The sequence below is a fragment of the Nilaparvata lugens genome, chromosome 8 (assembly GCF_014356525.2).
Source record: "Nilaparvata lugens isolate BPH chromosome 8, ASM1435652v1, whole genome shotgun sequence".
Taxonomy (NCBI): Eukaryota; Metazoa; Arthropoda; class Insecta; order Hemiptera; family Delphacidae; genus Nilaparvata; species Nilaparvata lugens.
In genome coordinates this window covers 45,675,345-45,694,452 of record NC_052511.1, presented here as the reverse complement: position 1 = coordinate 45,694,452, position 19,108 = coordinate 45,675,345, and the positions used below count along the sequence as shown (strand labels likewise).

Here is a 19,108-nt window from a genome sequence, read left to right as displayed (position 1 = left end):
GCGCGAGTCTGTACGGACTTGTGTACAAGGCTTAAGCCTTTTGTTTGGTTAGTTTCATTTTAGGTTATGTTTATGTCACGTTTCAATTTCAACATTTCAAGACATCCAAGACATGTAGTTTATTACCGGTACTATTTTGAAGTCCCTATAATATTTAGCAATTATATTTTATAGATAGAAAGTGTTATTCCTGATGGATAAATTAACTGACAAACTGAAATCTCCTACAATTCGGCAAATCCTTTTGACTGGATCTCCTGGAGTTGGAAAGACAACTTTGGTTGCTGGGGTCTGCTCAGTTTTGTCAAACAGTCAGATATCTTTGAAAGGATTCTACACTCAGGAATCACGAATTGGTTCTTCAAGAGTAGGATTCGACGTTATAACTGTAGATAAGCAGCATCAAGGAACTCTTGCAAGGAAGTTTCAAGGTAATAGTGCTCAAAGAAAGCCAAGAGTTGGACCGTATGAAGTGGATTTGGCATCTTTTGAATCAGTCGCCTTACCAGCTTTGAAAAAGGGATCACTGAGTGAAAACAAAAACAGTGTTATGATAATTGATGAAATCGGCAAGATGGAAATGTTCAGCAGACAATTCGAAAATTTGGTAAGAGAAATATTTAAAGATGATAGTTGCATAGTTTTGGCAACTGTTCCAAGTATGGCTAGATTACCGCTTGTTGAAAGTCTTAAGGCGTTGGATTCATCTTTCCTCGTTGAAGTGACTAGAGAAAATAGGGATGAATTGAGTGCTTGCCTGGCACATGCTTTAAAAACTAAATTGGAAACTGGAAAAAAATAGTATATTAAGCTCTATTACTTTGTGTCTGATGAGTTTAGTTCAAATATATTTATTCAAGAGATTTTAAGCTTTTCTTTAATACCTGAACTAGGAAAAACTGAAGATTCCAATGCAATTTCGAAAGATTCACAAAGAAGTAAGTAGATGCTGTAAATATTTTATAATAATTTTACTAATTATAGGCTATAGTATCACAGTCAAGATTGCAGCTCATGTTTGATGAAAATCGATTGAGTCCAGTGACTCTGGGAGCTGCATTCAAACAAATCCTACAAACTACATAGAATAATAAGAGAGTTTATAATGAACTAGATTTATATGTTGAGGCTAAAAATAAACTTTCTTCTGGTGATAAATTATGTTTCAAAGTTTTTCGATATGTTTATCATCAAGCTATCAAAATTAAATAGTTTTCACAGGAAAACATTTTTTTCCAATCATTAGGCTACTTTTCGAGATATGAGCTCTTAAAGTTTAAATTTTTGGGACAAAACATTTCAAATTCGGTAAAAGATAAATCCATGATATTTAGAGGATAAATTCTTCATGATAATTTTGATTGAATAAAACTAATTTTCTGAAAATATCAATTTTGAGAAAGTTATTCAACTAAAAATGACCAAAAATAACATTTAGTTGTTATTTTTGATCATTTCTGGGTAATTGAATAACTTCCTCAAAAATTGATATTTTCAAAAGATTTTTGTTTTATTCGATCAACAATACCGTGAATGATTTATCCTCTAAATCTTATGGATTGAACTCTTACCGAATTTGAAATCTTCTGTCCCAAAAATTTAAACTTTAGGCGCTCATATCTCAAAAAGTAATGATCTGAAAAAATGTTTTCCTGAGAAAACTTTTCAATTTTTATAGCTTGATGATGAACATATCGAAAAAATATCACCAGTGAAAGTCTATTTTTAGCCTTTGCACAACATTAAAAAAATTCCAACCGCCTGATGAAACAAGGCTCAACTAAAGTTTAATTTCTTACTGTGTCAAGAGTTAAAGCCAATTACAAATTTAAAGATTTACCAATCTGCATAAAAGCATTTATACATGGAGTAACTTCTTGTATGATTCAAATGCTTAGGGAATCATTGGCTTTACAGGTGCTGTTAAGGAAGATGGGACAATAAACATACTAACAGGCCCCATCGATTAAGTAATAAGACAAAAATTTGTATTAACACATTTCTAAACACATTGAGAGCGAGACCTCTTCTAGATCTACAAGATCAGCAGTTCATCTGTAACTTCACCCCACAGAGTAAAGCCATACAGATTCACACTTTGCAAAATATAGAAGTAACATATTTCAAATTAATGATTTAGAATATTCAAGACCCTGGGAATTCAGATCATCCTGCTCAACCTGAAAATAGGTCTTGAATATTCTCACTCTCTATGACATTTTCCTGCCCAAGATGAACCCTAAAAGCCTTACTGGAGCAGCACCAATTCACCCCTATTTCTGAGGCTGATAACAGTACTTTCCTGGTTAGGCAGGTTGTTTGCTGCAAACCAGCTTGGCCTTAAGATCCGCCGTAAAGTAGACCCACGCTAATCCACGAAAAGCAACCCACGCCTTGGGATGTTTTGTAAACCATTGCTATAGAATTATTCATAATCAATCAGCTGACAAGTGGATTATTCATTGCATGTATTACACAGATGACTGGAGCCTAACACTGGTTCACAAAACATCCCACGGCGTGGGTTGCTTTTCGTGGATTAGCATAGGTCTACTTTGCGGCGGGCCTTATTCTCTGGTCTCCAACATTGCTTCACTCAATTCAACCATGGTGTAGGGGAGAGGGGGATGGTTCAGCGGTTCAGGTATTAACCAATAAAAACAATTGCCTACATTGGAGAAGCTTTGTCTATCGCCAAACTCTCCCCCCCCCCTACCAACCTAGCAAGACAATACAGATAGATGGTTGCCGGTTGTGATGTTTCGGTGTGTGGTCTCTGTAAATTATCTATTGGTAAAATCGGTCCAGCAATCATGTGTGAAGCATTTTGTGCTGATAAGTGGTTTCATACCACATGTGTAAAAATATCATCATCAGACATGAAGAAAATTGAAGAATTGGGTGAACATTCAAAGTGGTATTACTCGACTTGTGACTTTAGGTTAGGACAGTGTCGTGATTCTAACTTGAAATGAGAAGATGTTTTCAACGTTGCTATTAATGTTAACAAAATACTAAACAAACTAAATGTAATGGATTTTGAAAATAAAAAATTTCGTGATCAATTGGACATTGTTTTGGAAAAACAGTTCAAAAATTCTCAAGATTCTCAAGCATGTTCAACTAATACATGTCGTAACAAATCCATGCAAGATAAGTTTGATGCTCAAGCTAACACAATTTCTGATGACGAACTAAATAGCTCGAATAAAATTATTATTTTTATAAGTGATGTGAATGTAATTGATGTACCATCCAATACTGTTCAAAAGGTTAGAGAAACTAACACATCTTCAAAACAAGTAAGTGACTACAACTTTGAATTATTACTAAGCATGAATTTAAAAGACAACTCCCAATGTAGAATTTTAACAGATTCAAGACAGTCTCTTGTTCATAGTGTTCAAGACAAAATTAACGACCTTAAGACAATTCAGTCTGAAACTCTTAGTACAATTCTTGAAGAATTAAGTCGACTAAACACTGGAATTATCAACTTGAATAGGAGAGTGAATTCTTTTGAAGAGTGTAGTGCTTTGTCATCTAGTTAGAGTAGTAAGAATACCACTAATTTTAATCCACCGGTTGTAAATCGGACTAATAATAAATCTAAAAATTCTGATGAGTTAATGCAAGCTCATGAAGGAAACTCAATGAATCCTTCTGTGACAGAAGGTAAAAAATGGAATGTGGTCGCAAAGCGAAATAAATTCAAGATACACAACAGTGAGACTAATATATCAGATAAAAATAAGCATGCAGTTTTGCATTCAAATGAAAGCAGTGGCTTGACAAAACCTAGTGGGTACAGTAATAACAGTACTAATGGTAGAAGTAAGCCTACTAATGAGGTCGGTGTTGATGCATCTGTCAATAAGAGTAACAGTTTTAATCATATTGTGGGTAGTGGAACGAGTACATCCAAATTGATATCAGCCCAAAGGAAGGACTGGATTTTTGTTTCCAAGTTGGCAGTGGATACTAAATGTGAGGCTGTTTCTTAATATGTAAAACAATTTATTTCAGGTGAAATTTTGTGTGAGGAGGTGAAATCAAAGTTTCCTACTTACAAATCATTTAAAATAGCAGTTGATGTAGGTAATAAGGACAAAATTATCAAATCTGAGATATGGCCTGAAGGTGTACTTGTAAGTAGATACCGGTTCCAGAAACAACCACAACCTAAATCCAAGCATTTTTTAGGCCAAAAGAAAAATTAATGTGTTCAAGACCTTCTCCTTCCAATCAATTCAATGACTTGAATAATGTGACAAGTGCAACCAAAAAAAAGGACCTGTGGATCTGTTTCATAAAAGTTCAGTGTCTACGCACCAAGCTTGAGTCCCTTGAACTCCTGTGTGAGGAGGTGTCACCTGACTTTCTGTGCATATGTGAGCATTGGCTCAAGCACTAAGAAACTGAGTTCTATCACAGTATTAGCAGTCTAGGTTTGTCAAGTATACACTGCAGGGATACCATGAGTTGTGGAGGTACTGCTGTTTATGTGGAGGAGAAACTAAAGTCTGAAGTAAGAATTGTTGATTTAAAAAGATTCAGTGTAGACTCTGTCATTGAACTGTATGCAGTGTTGTATTTGAGTTGCTCACTATTAATTTTAACAGTTTACAGATCATCAAATGGTGATATCAATTCTTTCTTTGACATGTTGGAGGATTGTCTAGGTCATCTGAATGCTCTACAGTACCAGATAGTTATGTGTGGCGATTTTAATATACATCTGGAGGAGTATGGTGTTTTGGAAAATCGATTCACAGTTCTTCTCAGGAGCTATGGTCTTATCATCGGCAACAGGGCCCCAACTAGAGGAACCGCTTGTTTGGATACAGTTGCAACAATGCTGGATTCATGGGACTATGTTGTTGAAGTGATTGAACCAGTTGTGGCAGATCATCAGGCCCTGCTTATAGATGTTGGCCTATCCAAAGCAGAAAGAGTCAATCCTGAATGGTTCTGTAAATACAGGTTCACACATAGGAGAACTGATGAAAACAACTTACCTGTTTTTGCTGGAATGCTTGGGAGAGTCAACTGGAGTATCTACATTAATTGTGATTGGAGAATTTCTTTCAGTAATTTCTTCCAGAGGTTCATGAGTATGTTTGACGACTTCCTCCCAAAAAGAGTGAGGCGGTTTACTGGGAGAAGAAATGAACCCTTCAGTCATGTTGATAAGTCATGGTATACAGCAGACTTGGCTAGTATTAGAACACTTGTTATTATTGCCAACAATATGTACAAGAATGTTGTAACTGCAGAGGAGAGAAACAAGTTCTATTCAGCTTACCTCAGACTGAAGAAGATATATCAACCGGATATTGTCAACTCAAAGAGCATCTGGAATGAGGGTCGTATTAGGAATGCTCCAAACCCATGCTAGGCAGCCTGGAATTTTATCAACAGCTCCAAAAGCGAGAAAGTTGTACTGTCAGGATGTGCAAGTCCTGATGACTTCAACAATTTCTTTATTCACACAGTGGCTGGGATAGTGGAGGCTCTCACCGGTTCACCTGATGATGCAGTGAATCATGTTCCTGTCAGTGTTTGCAGTTTTGTGAAGTGGGAGAAAATTTCCCCTGTAGACCTGATAAAAATAGTCAAGGGATACAAGAGCTCAACAAGTCCTGACATCTATGGAATCTCAACAGTGGTATTGAAGTCAATAGTTGATGTTTTAGCTGTTGTTATAGTTGATGACTGCTTAGATTCTGGAGTTTTTCCCAAGGAGCTGAAGACATCAAGGACAATTCCAATCTTCAAGAAAGGTGAACCTGATGAATTGTCAAATTTCAGGCCAGTCTCGATAATTCCTGTATTTGGCAAACTCATGGAATTGGTGATGTATGTTCAGCTTTCACGGTATTTTTAGAGTAATTCCATCTTCCAACATCACCAGTATGGATTCCGTCAGGGGAGATCAACCACGGGAGCTGTGCGGTATTTAGTGGAGTCGGTTCTTGGGGCAATGGAGGGCAGGCAGTCGGTCTCAGTTGCTTTGTGTGATTTGACCAAGGCATTCGACTGTGTCTCGCATGACATACTATTGGGTAAAATGAAGAGGTATAGGATAAGTGGAGTTCCCCTGAAAACCATGGAGGATTACCTCTCCAATAGAATACAGGTCACATCGGTGAATGGTGCGGAATCACGGTCGAAGGAGGTGATCTATGGAGTGCTGCAGGGATCGATTCTTGGTCCTCTGTTGTTCCTTGTATTCATCAACGACTTCAGTGTGCATGGAAGAGCCTTATTGTTTGCTGATGATACCTCCCTGCTGGCCCAGGATGAGGACCCCCAAACTGCTGTTGCCCAGTCTAATCTTCTTGTAGAAGAGGCTTGCCAGTGGTTTGAATCAAACAAACTGTGTCTAAAAGAGGGGAAAACACAGAACCTGTTATGCACCTTAAGGCGTGGTCAGGCTCATGGTGAGGCAGAGGTCAAACTCTTGGGTTTTGTGATTGACCCCACTCTATCATTGGATCGACATATTGGCATCCTGTGCAATCGACTGGCCAGGGTGACGTTTTTGATGTGGAAGCTGAAGCAACATGTGCCTGCCAACTACTTAATTACAGCCTACCATGGGCTGTTCCATAGTCATATAAGCTACAGAATAGTACTATGGGGCCATGCAGGTAGCTGTGAAAGGATTCTCCTTCTACAGAAGAAAGTTCTTTGTGTCATCACGTCATCGCATTACCTGGAGCACTGCCAGCCAATCTTAAAATGTCTGAAAATACTGACAGTGTACAGTCAGTACATGTATAGCTCCCTACGGCTCCTAAGGAGTTAGGTTCATGCCTACCAGGAGAGGGGCCAGCTGCACCACCACAATACCAGGAGATGGGGCAACATTGACCTGCCCTACTCTAGACTATCGAAAGCACACGATTGCTACCCCTTACGGATGCTAAAAAATTTTAACAGACTGCCAATTTGTGTTCGTGAGCTGGAGTATGGGAAGTTTTGTAGGCTGGTACGTGAAAAACTCATCAACTACCCTCTCAGGGTCACTAGTCGGCCCAAAAATTTTCCAGAATCCTGACTATGCTACTTCTCTTTCTACACAATCTTTCATAGTTGCAATTTGACTTACAAGCTACAAAATTTCTCAAGTCTCAAAGAGGATAGTGATTAAATGGGCATGTGTAGAATGAAAAATACAATAATAACTTAAATTCAATAAAATATAATTTTATCTTTTCAAGGAAAAAGAGCAGAATCAAAAACCAAGCAAAATAAATTTGTCTGAAAATCAGGCTTGTGCGTGGGTATGTCCATGGTGGGATAGAAATGGATCCAGTTTTGGGTGGGCTCAGAACTATAGCTTTGAATAAAATTATAGTCATATTTAGCAGGAGTCGGCTTCACCCATTCAACTGGAATAGCAGATACATATCTGATCTATAATAATTTAATAGTACAACCATGGGATTAGTATCCCATTACAGATTAATAGTAAGATTCCTGCAGGTCAAGATTACTCTAAAAAAAAGAGGAATTAAAAAAATATATACCACGGTAAACGTCAAGTCAATAATTGAGTTGTCCATTGGATCCCGTCATTTAATTTTAAGAATCTGTGAATGACGTAGTATTTAGTGTTTATATATATAGCTATAGTGTAGTCCACATTATAATGGTGGTGTTTGATTAGCAATGGTATTGCTATCTTTGTCTATCATTCAACAAAGCGGATAGCGCTATCTCTTTCTCGCTTTGTTCTGTTGCCACATTGTCTTTCGACAATGTAGAATTTAATGACAATTGACAAGATCTTAATTATTATGAAAATTCATTATGAAATTAATTCTTTCCTAATAGAATATAAATGATTATTTCGAACGAGAATGAACAGTTAATATTACATCAATATAGAACAGGTAATATCTATAGAAGGCAGAGGATCGGCAACGGTGTTCTATATTATTCTCCACTACCATTATAACGTGGACCTCACTATAGTTCATAAAATCTCCGCAATGAGCGCTAGTTATACTTTCCGTAACTTCGTGAGCACTCCATGTACTTTACACTCTATGAGAAATGTCAAGCTGTTATCAGTAATCAATTACTTTGGTTATGTTTTGATTTTCTTTTTATCAGAATGATTCAAATCTTTATTTGTTTAGCTAATTATTGATGACTTGTTGAATTTTTAAAGGCCTAAAACGTTATTGCATACCTCAGACAATTTATTGTACTCAATACAACTTACAAAAAAGGTCAAGGTCTACCTACAATCACCTCAATGATAAGCTAATTAGTGATAGAAAAAACTGGTCGATTCTACACGTTCAAAAGGACGTAACGTTCAGGAAAATGTAAGTTTTAAATACTTTTCTGCTACATTTGATTGTTAATAGTAAGCTTGCTCGTCTCAAACAACATTGAAGTGTACTGGGATGTAAAATCAGCATTGATAAAAGACAGTTTACACTGTTTAGTGTGTTCATGTCTTATTATTATTAGGTTGGAACAAGAGTAATACCTATTGATATATACGTTTTTCTATAAGGCATTTGATATGTGCTTCTAAAAATCTTGTATCAACTTATATTTTAGAGTTTGCTAACTAAATAATCTGAGGAAAACTGCAAAATGAAGATAGATACAGGTACCTTAGATAGATAGATATTTTATTTCAAAGACCTCTGATTACTTTAAAATCAATACGGTTGGCTACATATCAATTGTCGAAATAGTATAATTAATATTATAGTAATGAATATTAATCAAAATCAAAGTTCTTGTGTTCTAGACTACATCTCAAATCTTATCTTACAGATGCTATGTCTAACTATAGACTATTAGATAATCATTCAAAGCACGCAAACATTAGTTAACCATTAATTAAATTGAGAATAAAATTCAATTTATCTTCTATATATTACCTCTTGTCTGATGAATATTCAATGGGTTTAAACAACTTTTGACATGACATTTTTCAACAATCAGGTTTTAATGTTAAATGCTGTCTTTCTTGTTCTATATCTTTGAGTGTATTTTCAGGGACCTGTTGAAGAGTATGCTTTTGGTTTCGGAAAAGGCAGCAAGAATAGCCAGATCGATCCGCCATGACAATCACCTACTGTCACTGCTAGTCGAAGAGAAAACTGGCTGCAAGAAAAATCCAAGATTCAACAAAGATTTCAAAACCATAACTGATGTTTTGGTGCAAGAGGTTGTCAAGTTTGATTTGAGTCAGAAGGTGAGTTTTTCTGCTGAAATTCTTTTAAATTATGCTGCATTTATTGGACTTGGTTGATGGAGGTAAGCCTATGATGATGGGAAGACCAAAAATAAACATTTATTTCTAGGGTGTTTTTCCAACCACCAGTAATTATTTGGAAAGCTCTACCTATAAGTGGAGTTGACAAGATTCAAGATTCATTTACTGTCAGAACACTTCAACAAATGCAATACATAGCATCAACAATTCAATAAAAAATTCTAAAATATAACAATAAACGTTAATAGTCATCATAGTCACATCGTAATATATACAAAAAATAAGATGAAGATCAGCTTTGTCAGCCTAGCCTTAGGTAGTCACTGATATAATATAATACTGCTAATCGATGTGTCAATTACTTCCTAGGGCCAAGGATTACTCTTATATCACTATCAAAAACGATTTGGGACTCTCTGTTGTCCTGTCGAATACAAGCTGTACAATGTTGTTATGTCCTGGATAATAATAATAATGAGTTTCTGTTCATGGCGTGGTCATAGGTATGGCCACAAGTGAACAAGTCAAGAACATAAAAAACTGTCATAAGACAGGTCAAGAACAAAATTACACAAAAAGCAGCAAGCAGAAGAAGCAGCAAGACTAATGCAAGAAGTATCTACTTACAGTCTGAGGATCACAATCATAGAACTCCCTCAGAGAATAAAATGGGTTCTCCTGAAGGAAAGCCCTCAGTCTCCTCTTCAAGACCGTCTCTGGCGGGTCCTGGCTGAAACTGGCAGCTTGTTCAAAATACTCTTGACGCAACCGATCCAGCCTTGCTGATATTGGTGAAGAGGAAGGTGATTCAGGTAAAAGATCATAGGAATCTGAAGAGTGCATACATTGTAATGGTTGACATCATAGATAAAAAATAGTATTAGAAAATGGTATAGAGCGATCATGCTCAAACTTTCACTGTTAACTCAAGCCGATAGTTCTTTATGGTTTTGCACAAATAAGATCAAATTGAATCAGAGCAAAACCCAAGAGATGCTGTGTACACTGGCCTGAACAGTGGTTGTCAGTGCTACTCCTGTCACCTTGCTTGGTTTCAGTATGGACACCAAATTGTCATGGGAACCTCACATCATCAGAGTATGTAGAAAACTTTCTAGAGTGGTCAATCTGCTCCGTAAAATGAGAGGACTTCTGAGTTCCCATAGACTGCTCATGCTGTGTTCAGCTGTCATATCTTGTATGGAATACTTGTGTGGAGTCATAATGCTCATGCTAAGGACATTCTCCTGCTTCCAAAAAAGGCACTTCGTGTGATGACTTATAGCAAGTTTGATGCTCACTGCCAGCCCATATTTCAACGTCTGGGCATCCATACTGTGTATGGAATTTACATACTAGCATCACTCTTGCACGTCAAAAAACACCAGTCTACGTTCTCAAGAAGAGAGGAAGTGCACACCTACAATACTCGGGGGAGGATCAACTTGGATGTTCCACGCCGTCGACTGTCTAAGGTCAGGGATTGTTTTCCGGTGCTGGCAATCAAGATGTTTAACTGCCTGCCACACTCAGTGAAGGGGCGCTTACCTACCGCGTTCAACAACAAACCTATCAAGGTGGCTCATTGGGAGGAGCTTCTATTCTTTAGAGGATTTTTTCAATGATGACTATGCTGGTCTGTGACGCCGCCATCTATGTGTAAAATACAGTTTCAATTTTTGACACGATCTATCCGGGGAAGCCTGGTCATCGATCACGATATTGGATATAGAATTTTGGGTGAAGCTATATGACGCTGGTATACTCTCATACTTGCCACACTCTCAATCAGTAATAATGCACCATACTCAGCTTGAGTTAACAAAAAAAAGGCTTGAAATTTTGAACATAAATAATGACCTATACCATGGGTTGTCTTCTTATGCTATATTTTCTTTATGATAACATTTAACAGTTGTTATATTCGAAAAATGAAATTTTTCACCTTATGGCTGCCCTTTTACTTCATATTTATGTCTATTGAATAAAAAACAATAATAAACAATTACTCACTAGTCACTTGAAATTGGTCACTTATTGGAATCTTCCACGGAATGACCCTCCTCATAATTATAATACTTATAAACTCCATATTTATCCTGTATTAAAATCATTTTCAACATCGAAATCCTCCTCCCAACTAGTACTGAATTTTTCTTCCAGTTTCCTGCTCTGACTGGCCACATCTATGGAGAGGAAAACAACGAAATCGGACTGAAAACTGGTGAAAAAGTTTATCTGAAGATAGACACGTCAAAGGAGAACACATTCAACCTGCTGGAAACACTGTGCGACAGTATAGCTGCGCAACTCCTTGCAGATATTGTCCATAAGGAGGTTCTACTGGAGGAACTTCCTGGGAACGTTTTTTTGCCGGAGTTATCAGTGGATCTTCCTCTGGAAGAAATGGCCATTTGGATTGATCCTATCGGTAATTCATCATTTTTCAAAACTGTATTACGTGTTTCAATGCTCCAACTGTTTAGTTCTCATTTCTAGAAAATAAATTTATTTTATCATTCAGTACTAAACAAACTTTCATAAGAGTACCACAGGCTTACGCCCAAACGATCCCAATTCTAGTTCATACAATAGTCCAAATTGACCATATAAATAAATTTCTGAAAAATACATTAACCATACCGTATCGATAATTAATATACAGTATTTAGAGCTTTAAAGGCAGCATAAAAAATAATTTGTGATTTGGAAATTGATTCGGATGAAGTAACTTGAAATTAAATGCAGACTCTCTCTTTATAAGAACATTCCATCCTTGTTACAAATTTTCATAACAAGTTGTGCAGAACTATTTGTCCATGATAACTTATCTAAAATACTGCCCTCCATTCCAATACTATTAGCTTCATCACTTTTCCCCTTTTATACAACATACTTAATTTTCAAATTTTTTGCACTTCCCATGTTTAAATTGAAATCTACTTTTATTTCGGATTGCACGTTTTTTTCAAATTTGGAAAAATAATCTTTGTCTTTCTTGTGTATGATCAATAATTTCACAATGAACGTTCTACTCATGAACATTCCCCTCTATATTTTTTAATTGTAGATTCTACTGGCGAATACATCAACCCTAGAACGGAAAAGGATGGAGATGTCTTTACGGCAGGTCTACATTGTGTGACAGTATTGATTGGCGCCTTTTCTAGGGAATCTGGCGTCCCTGTGATTGGAGTTATCAACCAACCATTCCATACAGCTCCTGATAGTACAGAGTGAGTACCTATTCTTTCCACTTAATTTGAGTTTCTCTTCTAATTCTGCTGCGATGATTTATTGATTAAACTTTTTATTCATTTAATATATCTGTTCAATGGCAAATAGCTTCTCTATGAAGCTAATGAGAAGTTGATGATGAGGCATTTACAGTAGGAGAAAATAATTCTGACGTGTTGGATATTTTGGATACATGTATTCAGCTGTGAATGGAAGGTACTCGAATCATCCATCCATCATACCTGTTACTTTGAAAAAATCTTCACTGTGCTTCGCAAAAAGAGTTGAAGGTCTATGAATCTTTCTACAAAATTACCCCTAAACTATGTCTCTATAGAAAGTATTAGACAAGCTATCCCATGAATAATGAACATTGATACGTTCACATTTTTCAGGTGGATTGGTGATGTTATTTGGGGATTGAATTTTGGAGAAACTAGTATATGCTCCCTCCAGGAACGGACAGCTTCTAAGGTAACTCTTCAAATAGTTGAATCATAATTGTCTATAATATAATTTTGTCAGGCCCAGTGCTATAAATGGGCAGACTGGGCATTTGCCCAGGGTGCCAAATTTTTGAGGGCACAAATAAGAGATGATGAAAATAATTTAGAGAATCAGAATACCCAAAAAAATATCTGACACAAGATTTTTAAAAATGCTTAGAACAGGGGCCTGTTTCATAAAAATTTAGAAGTCCTGTAATACAGGAACAGCTGATTTTATCGGCTATATTGAGCAAATAATTGGAATGGTGATTCTCCTGTAATACAGGACTTGCAACTTTTATGAAACAGGCCCCTGAGCATGTAAATATAATACAGGCTACCGGAAATGTAAAATGTAAATACTGTATTAAGAAACATGAGAATTAAAAGCTGATATCTCTTTTGAAAATTTAACTGATAAGATTTAAATACCATACTCTCTGCTCTTGTTCAAAAAGAATCACAGAAAGAGGCCATACTACAAGCTGCGAACAAACTATGCCTCCTACCCTAATCACATAAAAATTGAATTTGAAAATGAATGTCTGCACTTGAAATGTATGGAGAAAAGGAAGAACTTGGTGGAATCCATGACGTGTTTGAATAAATTATAGAACATGAATTGAAGTTTACTTTCTCAAATCTTGAAGTAGCTGTTAGAATATTTTTCCAAGCAGACTATTTTTCTAAGCAGAGTCACCAACTGCTCTGCAGAGAAAGGATTTTCCGCTTTGAATCGTCTGAAGAATGTTAAGAGTTTTACAGTTTTGTGTTTGAAAGACGTGATCTTGTTATTCACTTCATAAGTTATAAGTGACATCGATTATTTGCTTTTACATTATAGTTATAATGGGGACGCCAGTAGAACATTTGCCCAGGGCGTCATTCACCTAAGCCCGGGGCCTGAATTTTGTAAAACGAGAATGGCTAACTAGTATATAATTACTAGATAAAGTAATAGAGAATGGAATTCTGATTCAAACATAGAACAAGGTGACCAAATAGTGTTTGTCCAGTGTGTGCAAGTGTTTATTTATTGCAGTACAAGATACTGATTTCCTATGAAACATGCCCCTGGAGCCTGAACATTTTCTCATACACATTTGGGAACCATTTCTCTTCAGTGTTGGGATGTATCATTGAATTTTAGAAGCTCTTGTGTTGAACAAATAATATAATACAAGACCAACTAAATCTAATATGCCCATACACCAGATCTGTCCAGTTTTTCAAGTAGGTATCCAAGACTGTTACATTTCAAATTATGCGTGTTAGCAAATATTACAGTCAGCTTTTCCTGTTTTATTGAACTTGTCAATTTGTTATTTCGTTTTGTGCGTGTAAAGCGACTTGAGCATAAATTCAAAATTTTAGTGTTCAGTGATTAGACTCAAAATTATCAATTTAATCGCAAAAATCACATAACCTCTAGACCATTCATGGGGGTTGAAACAGTTTTGGTCAGATGCCTTTTGATTTTTCCCGATTTGTACTTATTGTAAATAAATCACCAAATGAATAAATTCTTTTAAAACAGGTCCCAATACAATTTCTCAATTTAAATATTTATGGAACTCACATTAGTATTTACTTCTTTGTGGGTAATGTGGTGAGATTATGACATAATCTAAAATCCATGCGCTTGACAGGATTCGAACCCACAACTGTTCCTACGCCACCAGTCTGCAGTCCGCATTCCATAATATTTTTCTGCATTACTCTTGTCTTTTCTGTTCAATTTAATACTATATATTTTTATTCTATAGTTTATTTATAGTACATTATATTTTATAGAATAGGTATTTCTATACTCTGTATCACTATCCATCTTTATCAAGTAGAAGAACAGATATAATTTACATCACATAGACGGTTGTCTCCAATTTTTTTGTCATTTTTTTCTAATAATTGAAGAAGCCTTATACCACTTCTATTAATATTGAAAAAATTATTATAAAATATACTTACCTACTTACTTACTCCATGGAGCTACAGCCCATCTAGGACCTTGGCCTATCCACTCCTCTCTGGCAGCAGCCTTGCGTCTCCATCCCCAAACGCCTATTTTCCGAGGATCATCTTCTACATTCTCCAGTCAGCGCTTGTGTGGACCTCCTTTCAGCCTTCTTCTACCTGGGTTTTCTCTGAAGACTCTTCTAACGACTCTTGAATCGCTCATTCTTTCTACATGACCCAACTAGCTCAAGCGTCTTTTATCTCATGTGCAATAGGAGGATTTCTGTACAGGTCACGCTTCCCTTGATTCGAACAAAGTCACCATTCTTCATCAATACATACTGGACCGTATATTCTTCTCAGAATCTTTCGTTCCCATATACTCAGTAGGTCTTCATCTTTCTTTTTCAAAACCCAGGTTTCTGCCCCGTACAACATGATAAAATATAATTTTTGTAATTATTCGCAGGTTGTGATAATAAGCGCGAGCGAATCGGATGATATCAAGAAACGACTCTTGGATTCCGGCTTCAGGCTAATAGAAGCTGCCGGAGCGGGCTACAAGCTGCTCTCGGTAATTCAAGGTCAAGTCAACGCTTATGTCATCAGCAAGAGCACCACATTTTTCTGGGATACTTGCGGATGTGATGCTATCCTCAGGTCACTGGGAGGTGGGATTGTATCCTATCAAAAGGCACTTTCTGGAAATTTGAACAATTTTCTGTCATACTCGAACATTTCAGATCCATGCAACCATGGTGGTCTTATCGCTTATACAAATCCGAAAATTCTTGACGAAATTGTTGATGCTTTGAAGAAATAGATATTTTTATAGATGGTATACACACACACGAGACACACCAATACAAACTGCCTATATAATTATATTTGTATTACTGAAGCCATGTTTTCCAATGAATTTTCCTTTTATTGAGCAGAAATAAAAACCGTGGAAAAAGCATGGTTCCTATGGCTGTGTCCACACATTGGCAGACCAGCATTTTCCTGCTGATGTGTGAACACTCTCATAAGAACCAAGGGTTTCTACTGGCTGTGTTCACACATTGACAGACTAGAATTTGACTGCTGATGTGTGAACACTCCCATAAGAACCAATGGTTTCTCCTGCTCAGCATAACATAAATTCATTGTAAAGCACGACTTAACAAGGCATTCCATGAATTGTTCGAATTCTTGTGATCTAATTAATAATTACAAAGGAACACCCTATTTATTGATATCTTAAAATATCTATAAAAATTGGACTAGAAGTATTCCAAAATGGAGAATAATTATTAAGAAAACACGCTTCTAGAACTAGTTATAATTTTGATTCAAGAATATTCAAACATAACATTCCAAACACTTGTGAAGAATGGACCATTCTAATGTGATACATCTTTTATTATTTTAATCAGAGAATGACAGTTAATCACTGTTCTTTTTTATAGGTTTTACATGTTTCAATCAGAAGAGATCTGATTGCGCGAACTATTTTATTGATCGACTTTTAGTATTATTTATCGAAGTTTTTTTCAGTTATCGTATATGATACTTTAACATCTTGTGAGACCGAACTACCCGATTGTAACATTACAGTGTTATGTTTTCATTACAATGAATTATTGTAATGAACCATTGTAATGAACCAAATGCCAAGTAAAGGAATTGATAGCTTTTCATCAACAAAAATCATTTTAACCTTACAGTTAATTTTATTTCATAAAATTAATTTTATTTTTGTAATCATTTTATTTTAATTCACAGAACACATTTTACAGAAGGTATTTAATTTTTTAGTCTAAATGTTGAACAGTATAGCCTACACCAGTTTCACCCTATTGGATTATAGGTAGAAGAAAAATGAGATAGAAGCATATCTTAAAACATAAGGCATTTTCCAGTTACTTTCTATTGTTTTAAATGATCAAATATTTTTCCGATTATCTGTAGTCTATATTTTTAACAATATATATTAAATGGCCTACGTCAAATCATCATTCATTATTATTCAGTATTTTTCATTTTACTATTTATCTCATCATATTTTTTATCACCATAGAAGATAAAGTGGGCCTATCATGATATTGAGAAGTATTAAAACATTTTTAGATCCTAAGAATATCTTAAGAAACTAGAATCATATTTATTGAGAGTACTGTCATTTAGTGAGTTTTTTATGCATGTTAATTTCTAATTCAGTGAGTCAGAACGTTAGCTTTACCTGAGAAATATGCCTTAGTCAATCCACCTTATCGATGTTGTATTGTGAACATAGTACAGTATTCATTATACCAATTTAGAATATTGTAGTTTGTTGAAGTTTATTGTTATAGATGTTGTGCAGTCTATACATTGTTTAGTTTATGTATAAGATGACCTTACCATGATGGGTTTTGTTGACTCTTAGAGAATATAAGGCAACGAGTATAATAATTGTTATTACTTATTAGCAATCATATAGCTCGATTTATATTAGTCTGTTGGATTGTTGATGTTATTATTATACAATGTATAATGAAGCTACCTTATAAGTGACAAATATATTTATATAGTGAAACCAAAGATAGATATCAAGAATTAATTTCTTGAGGCGTATTATCTGTAACTTGAGTATTGAGACATTGAATTATTGTTTAATATTTAGCTAAATATATTTTATATATTTCAGCTAGTAATTAGACCAACGGCCGGTTGCACAATTGTCAATTAATGATTGATCTTTTATTAAACTATGTTTCTAGTATTCAGCTATCAAACTTTGTTCGACTTTTGTGCAGCAAGCCTCAATTATTGCATGATAGATTAGTTGATGGATGTTAGTCCAACTAGTAACTATTTTTGTGAAACATAAAATTGACAATAATATTAAAATGACAGTATTCAAATTCAAACATTCAAAATTGAGTATTTATTTCAAATTCTTATTCCTAAGTTCTTTTTTGAATTGTAGTCCTATTAGAAATCTGCCTTTTATGATATTTCGGTAGATATCTTTTGGCTTTATAGTGAAGAAGATGGTTCAATCTCGACAGTATGTTCTAGATGATGAAGCTTTAGCAGTAATAGAGAAATGTGCTTGCGTTTTTTACAGTCTCTCTGTTTTTGTTCAATGACAAATCAGCTAATAGAAGAAAGTATAATATAAAATGTATTGTGAGAATATTAAGGAAGTGTGTACGACCTCATTTTTTTAAAATAGGTACTTGAATAGACTAGTTGTTTTAAATAACTTAATGTTTGTAGTTTATATTACTTTTATCTTTCATTGTAGTATTGCAGTTGATTTAGACCTATATCCCTACTATTAGTATTAGTAGGTATGAATTTCATTATAGATTTGCTTATCATTTTGTATCATCAAAACTAGTATATTTCTAATCGATGTTGAACGTTTCTTTTTAATTGAGTGCACCAGATTACACTTATTACAGTATTAGTGATCTTGCTGACCAAATTAATTTAAATTTTACTTTACAAGATACCGTATACTGTTTTAAAATGTAAATTGAATCAAATAAGTAGACATTTAATATATTGGATGAAACTAATTGGATGAAACTAAAATTTCTGTAAATGATTCAAGTCAAGACATAATCACTCAGGTATTTTAGCTAAATTTTATTAGGTACCAGCTGGCCCGGCGAACTTCGTACCGCCAAATAGTTATAGTCTGTGTGAAATAAGTTGAGACTTGGCCCTACATCTGAAGAAATTACAAGGTTGCCAATTCGTGTAAAATTGCAAATTTCCAATTCAACGTCAGAATTGGATGTAGAATATCATCCCCGACATCTGGGATGATATTCTACATCCAATTTTGACGTTTGAAATTTGAGAAAGTTGCAATTTTACACGAATTGGCAAACTTGTAATTTCATCGGATGGAGGGCCAAGTCTCAACTTATTTTACACAGACTATAATGCATCTCATGACAAACTTTAGTTTGATACACATCTGAGGAGGCGCGATGCGGCATTTTGCATTCAGGTGCTTCTTGCTTATTAGCTTGGATGGAAGAACTCACACACACTGAATCGGGTATGGCGTGGAACGGTGTGATAAGGTAATCTCCGTAAGATCAACACTTTGTATCACCAAGCCGCGCCTCCTCAGGTGTGCTTAGCCTTAGCTTAATCTTATGCACTATATTTTTATGAAAATTATCCAATAATC

At 35.4% G+C, this 19,108-nt stretch overlaps 2 protein-coding genes across 6 annotated transcripts; both read left to right on the top strand.

Annotated features, from left to right (window-relative positions):
• Positions 1-57: 57 nt before the first annotated feature.
• On the top strand, positions 58-864 carry LOC111043306 (cancer-related nucleoside-triphosphatase homolog). Its single transcript, XM_022328218.2, has one exon. The coding sequence runs from the start codon at positions 194-196 to the stop codon at positions 800-802; it is 609 nt and encodes a 202-aa protein (XP_022183910.2). The 5' UTR covers positions 58-193; the 3' UTR covers positions 803-864.
• LOC111043305 (inositol polyphosphate 1-phosphatase) lies at positions 58-17,825 on the top strand. Of its 5 annotated transcripts, none has more exons than XM_022328215.2 (6): positions 58-607; positions 9,031-9,229; positions 11,414-11,681; positions 12,321-12,486; positions 12,883-12,961; positions 15,401-17,825. In XM_022328215.2, exons 1-6 carry the CDS (start codon positions 561-563, stop codon positions 15,752-15,754), a joined length of 1,113 nt encoding a protein of 370 aa, XP_022183907.2. In that variant the 5' UTR covers positions 58-560; the 3' UTR covers positions 15,755-17,825. The 5 variants fall into 5 exon arrangements, with proteins under 5 accessions (XP_022183907.2, XP_039290850.1, XP_022183909.2 ...); XM_022328217.2 differs by lacking the exon at positions 58-607 and adding an exon at positions 814-938; XM_022328216.2 differs by lacking the exon at positions 58-607 and adding an exon at positions 8,032-8,342.
• The last annotated feature ends 1,283 nt before the right edge of the window (positions 17,826-19,108 follow it).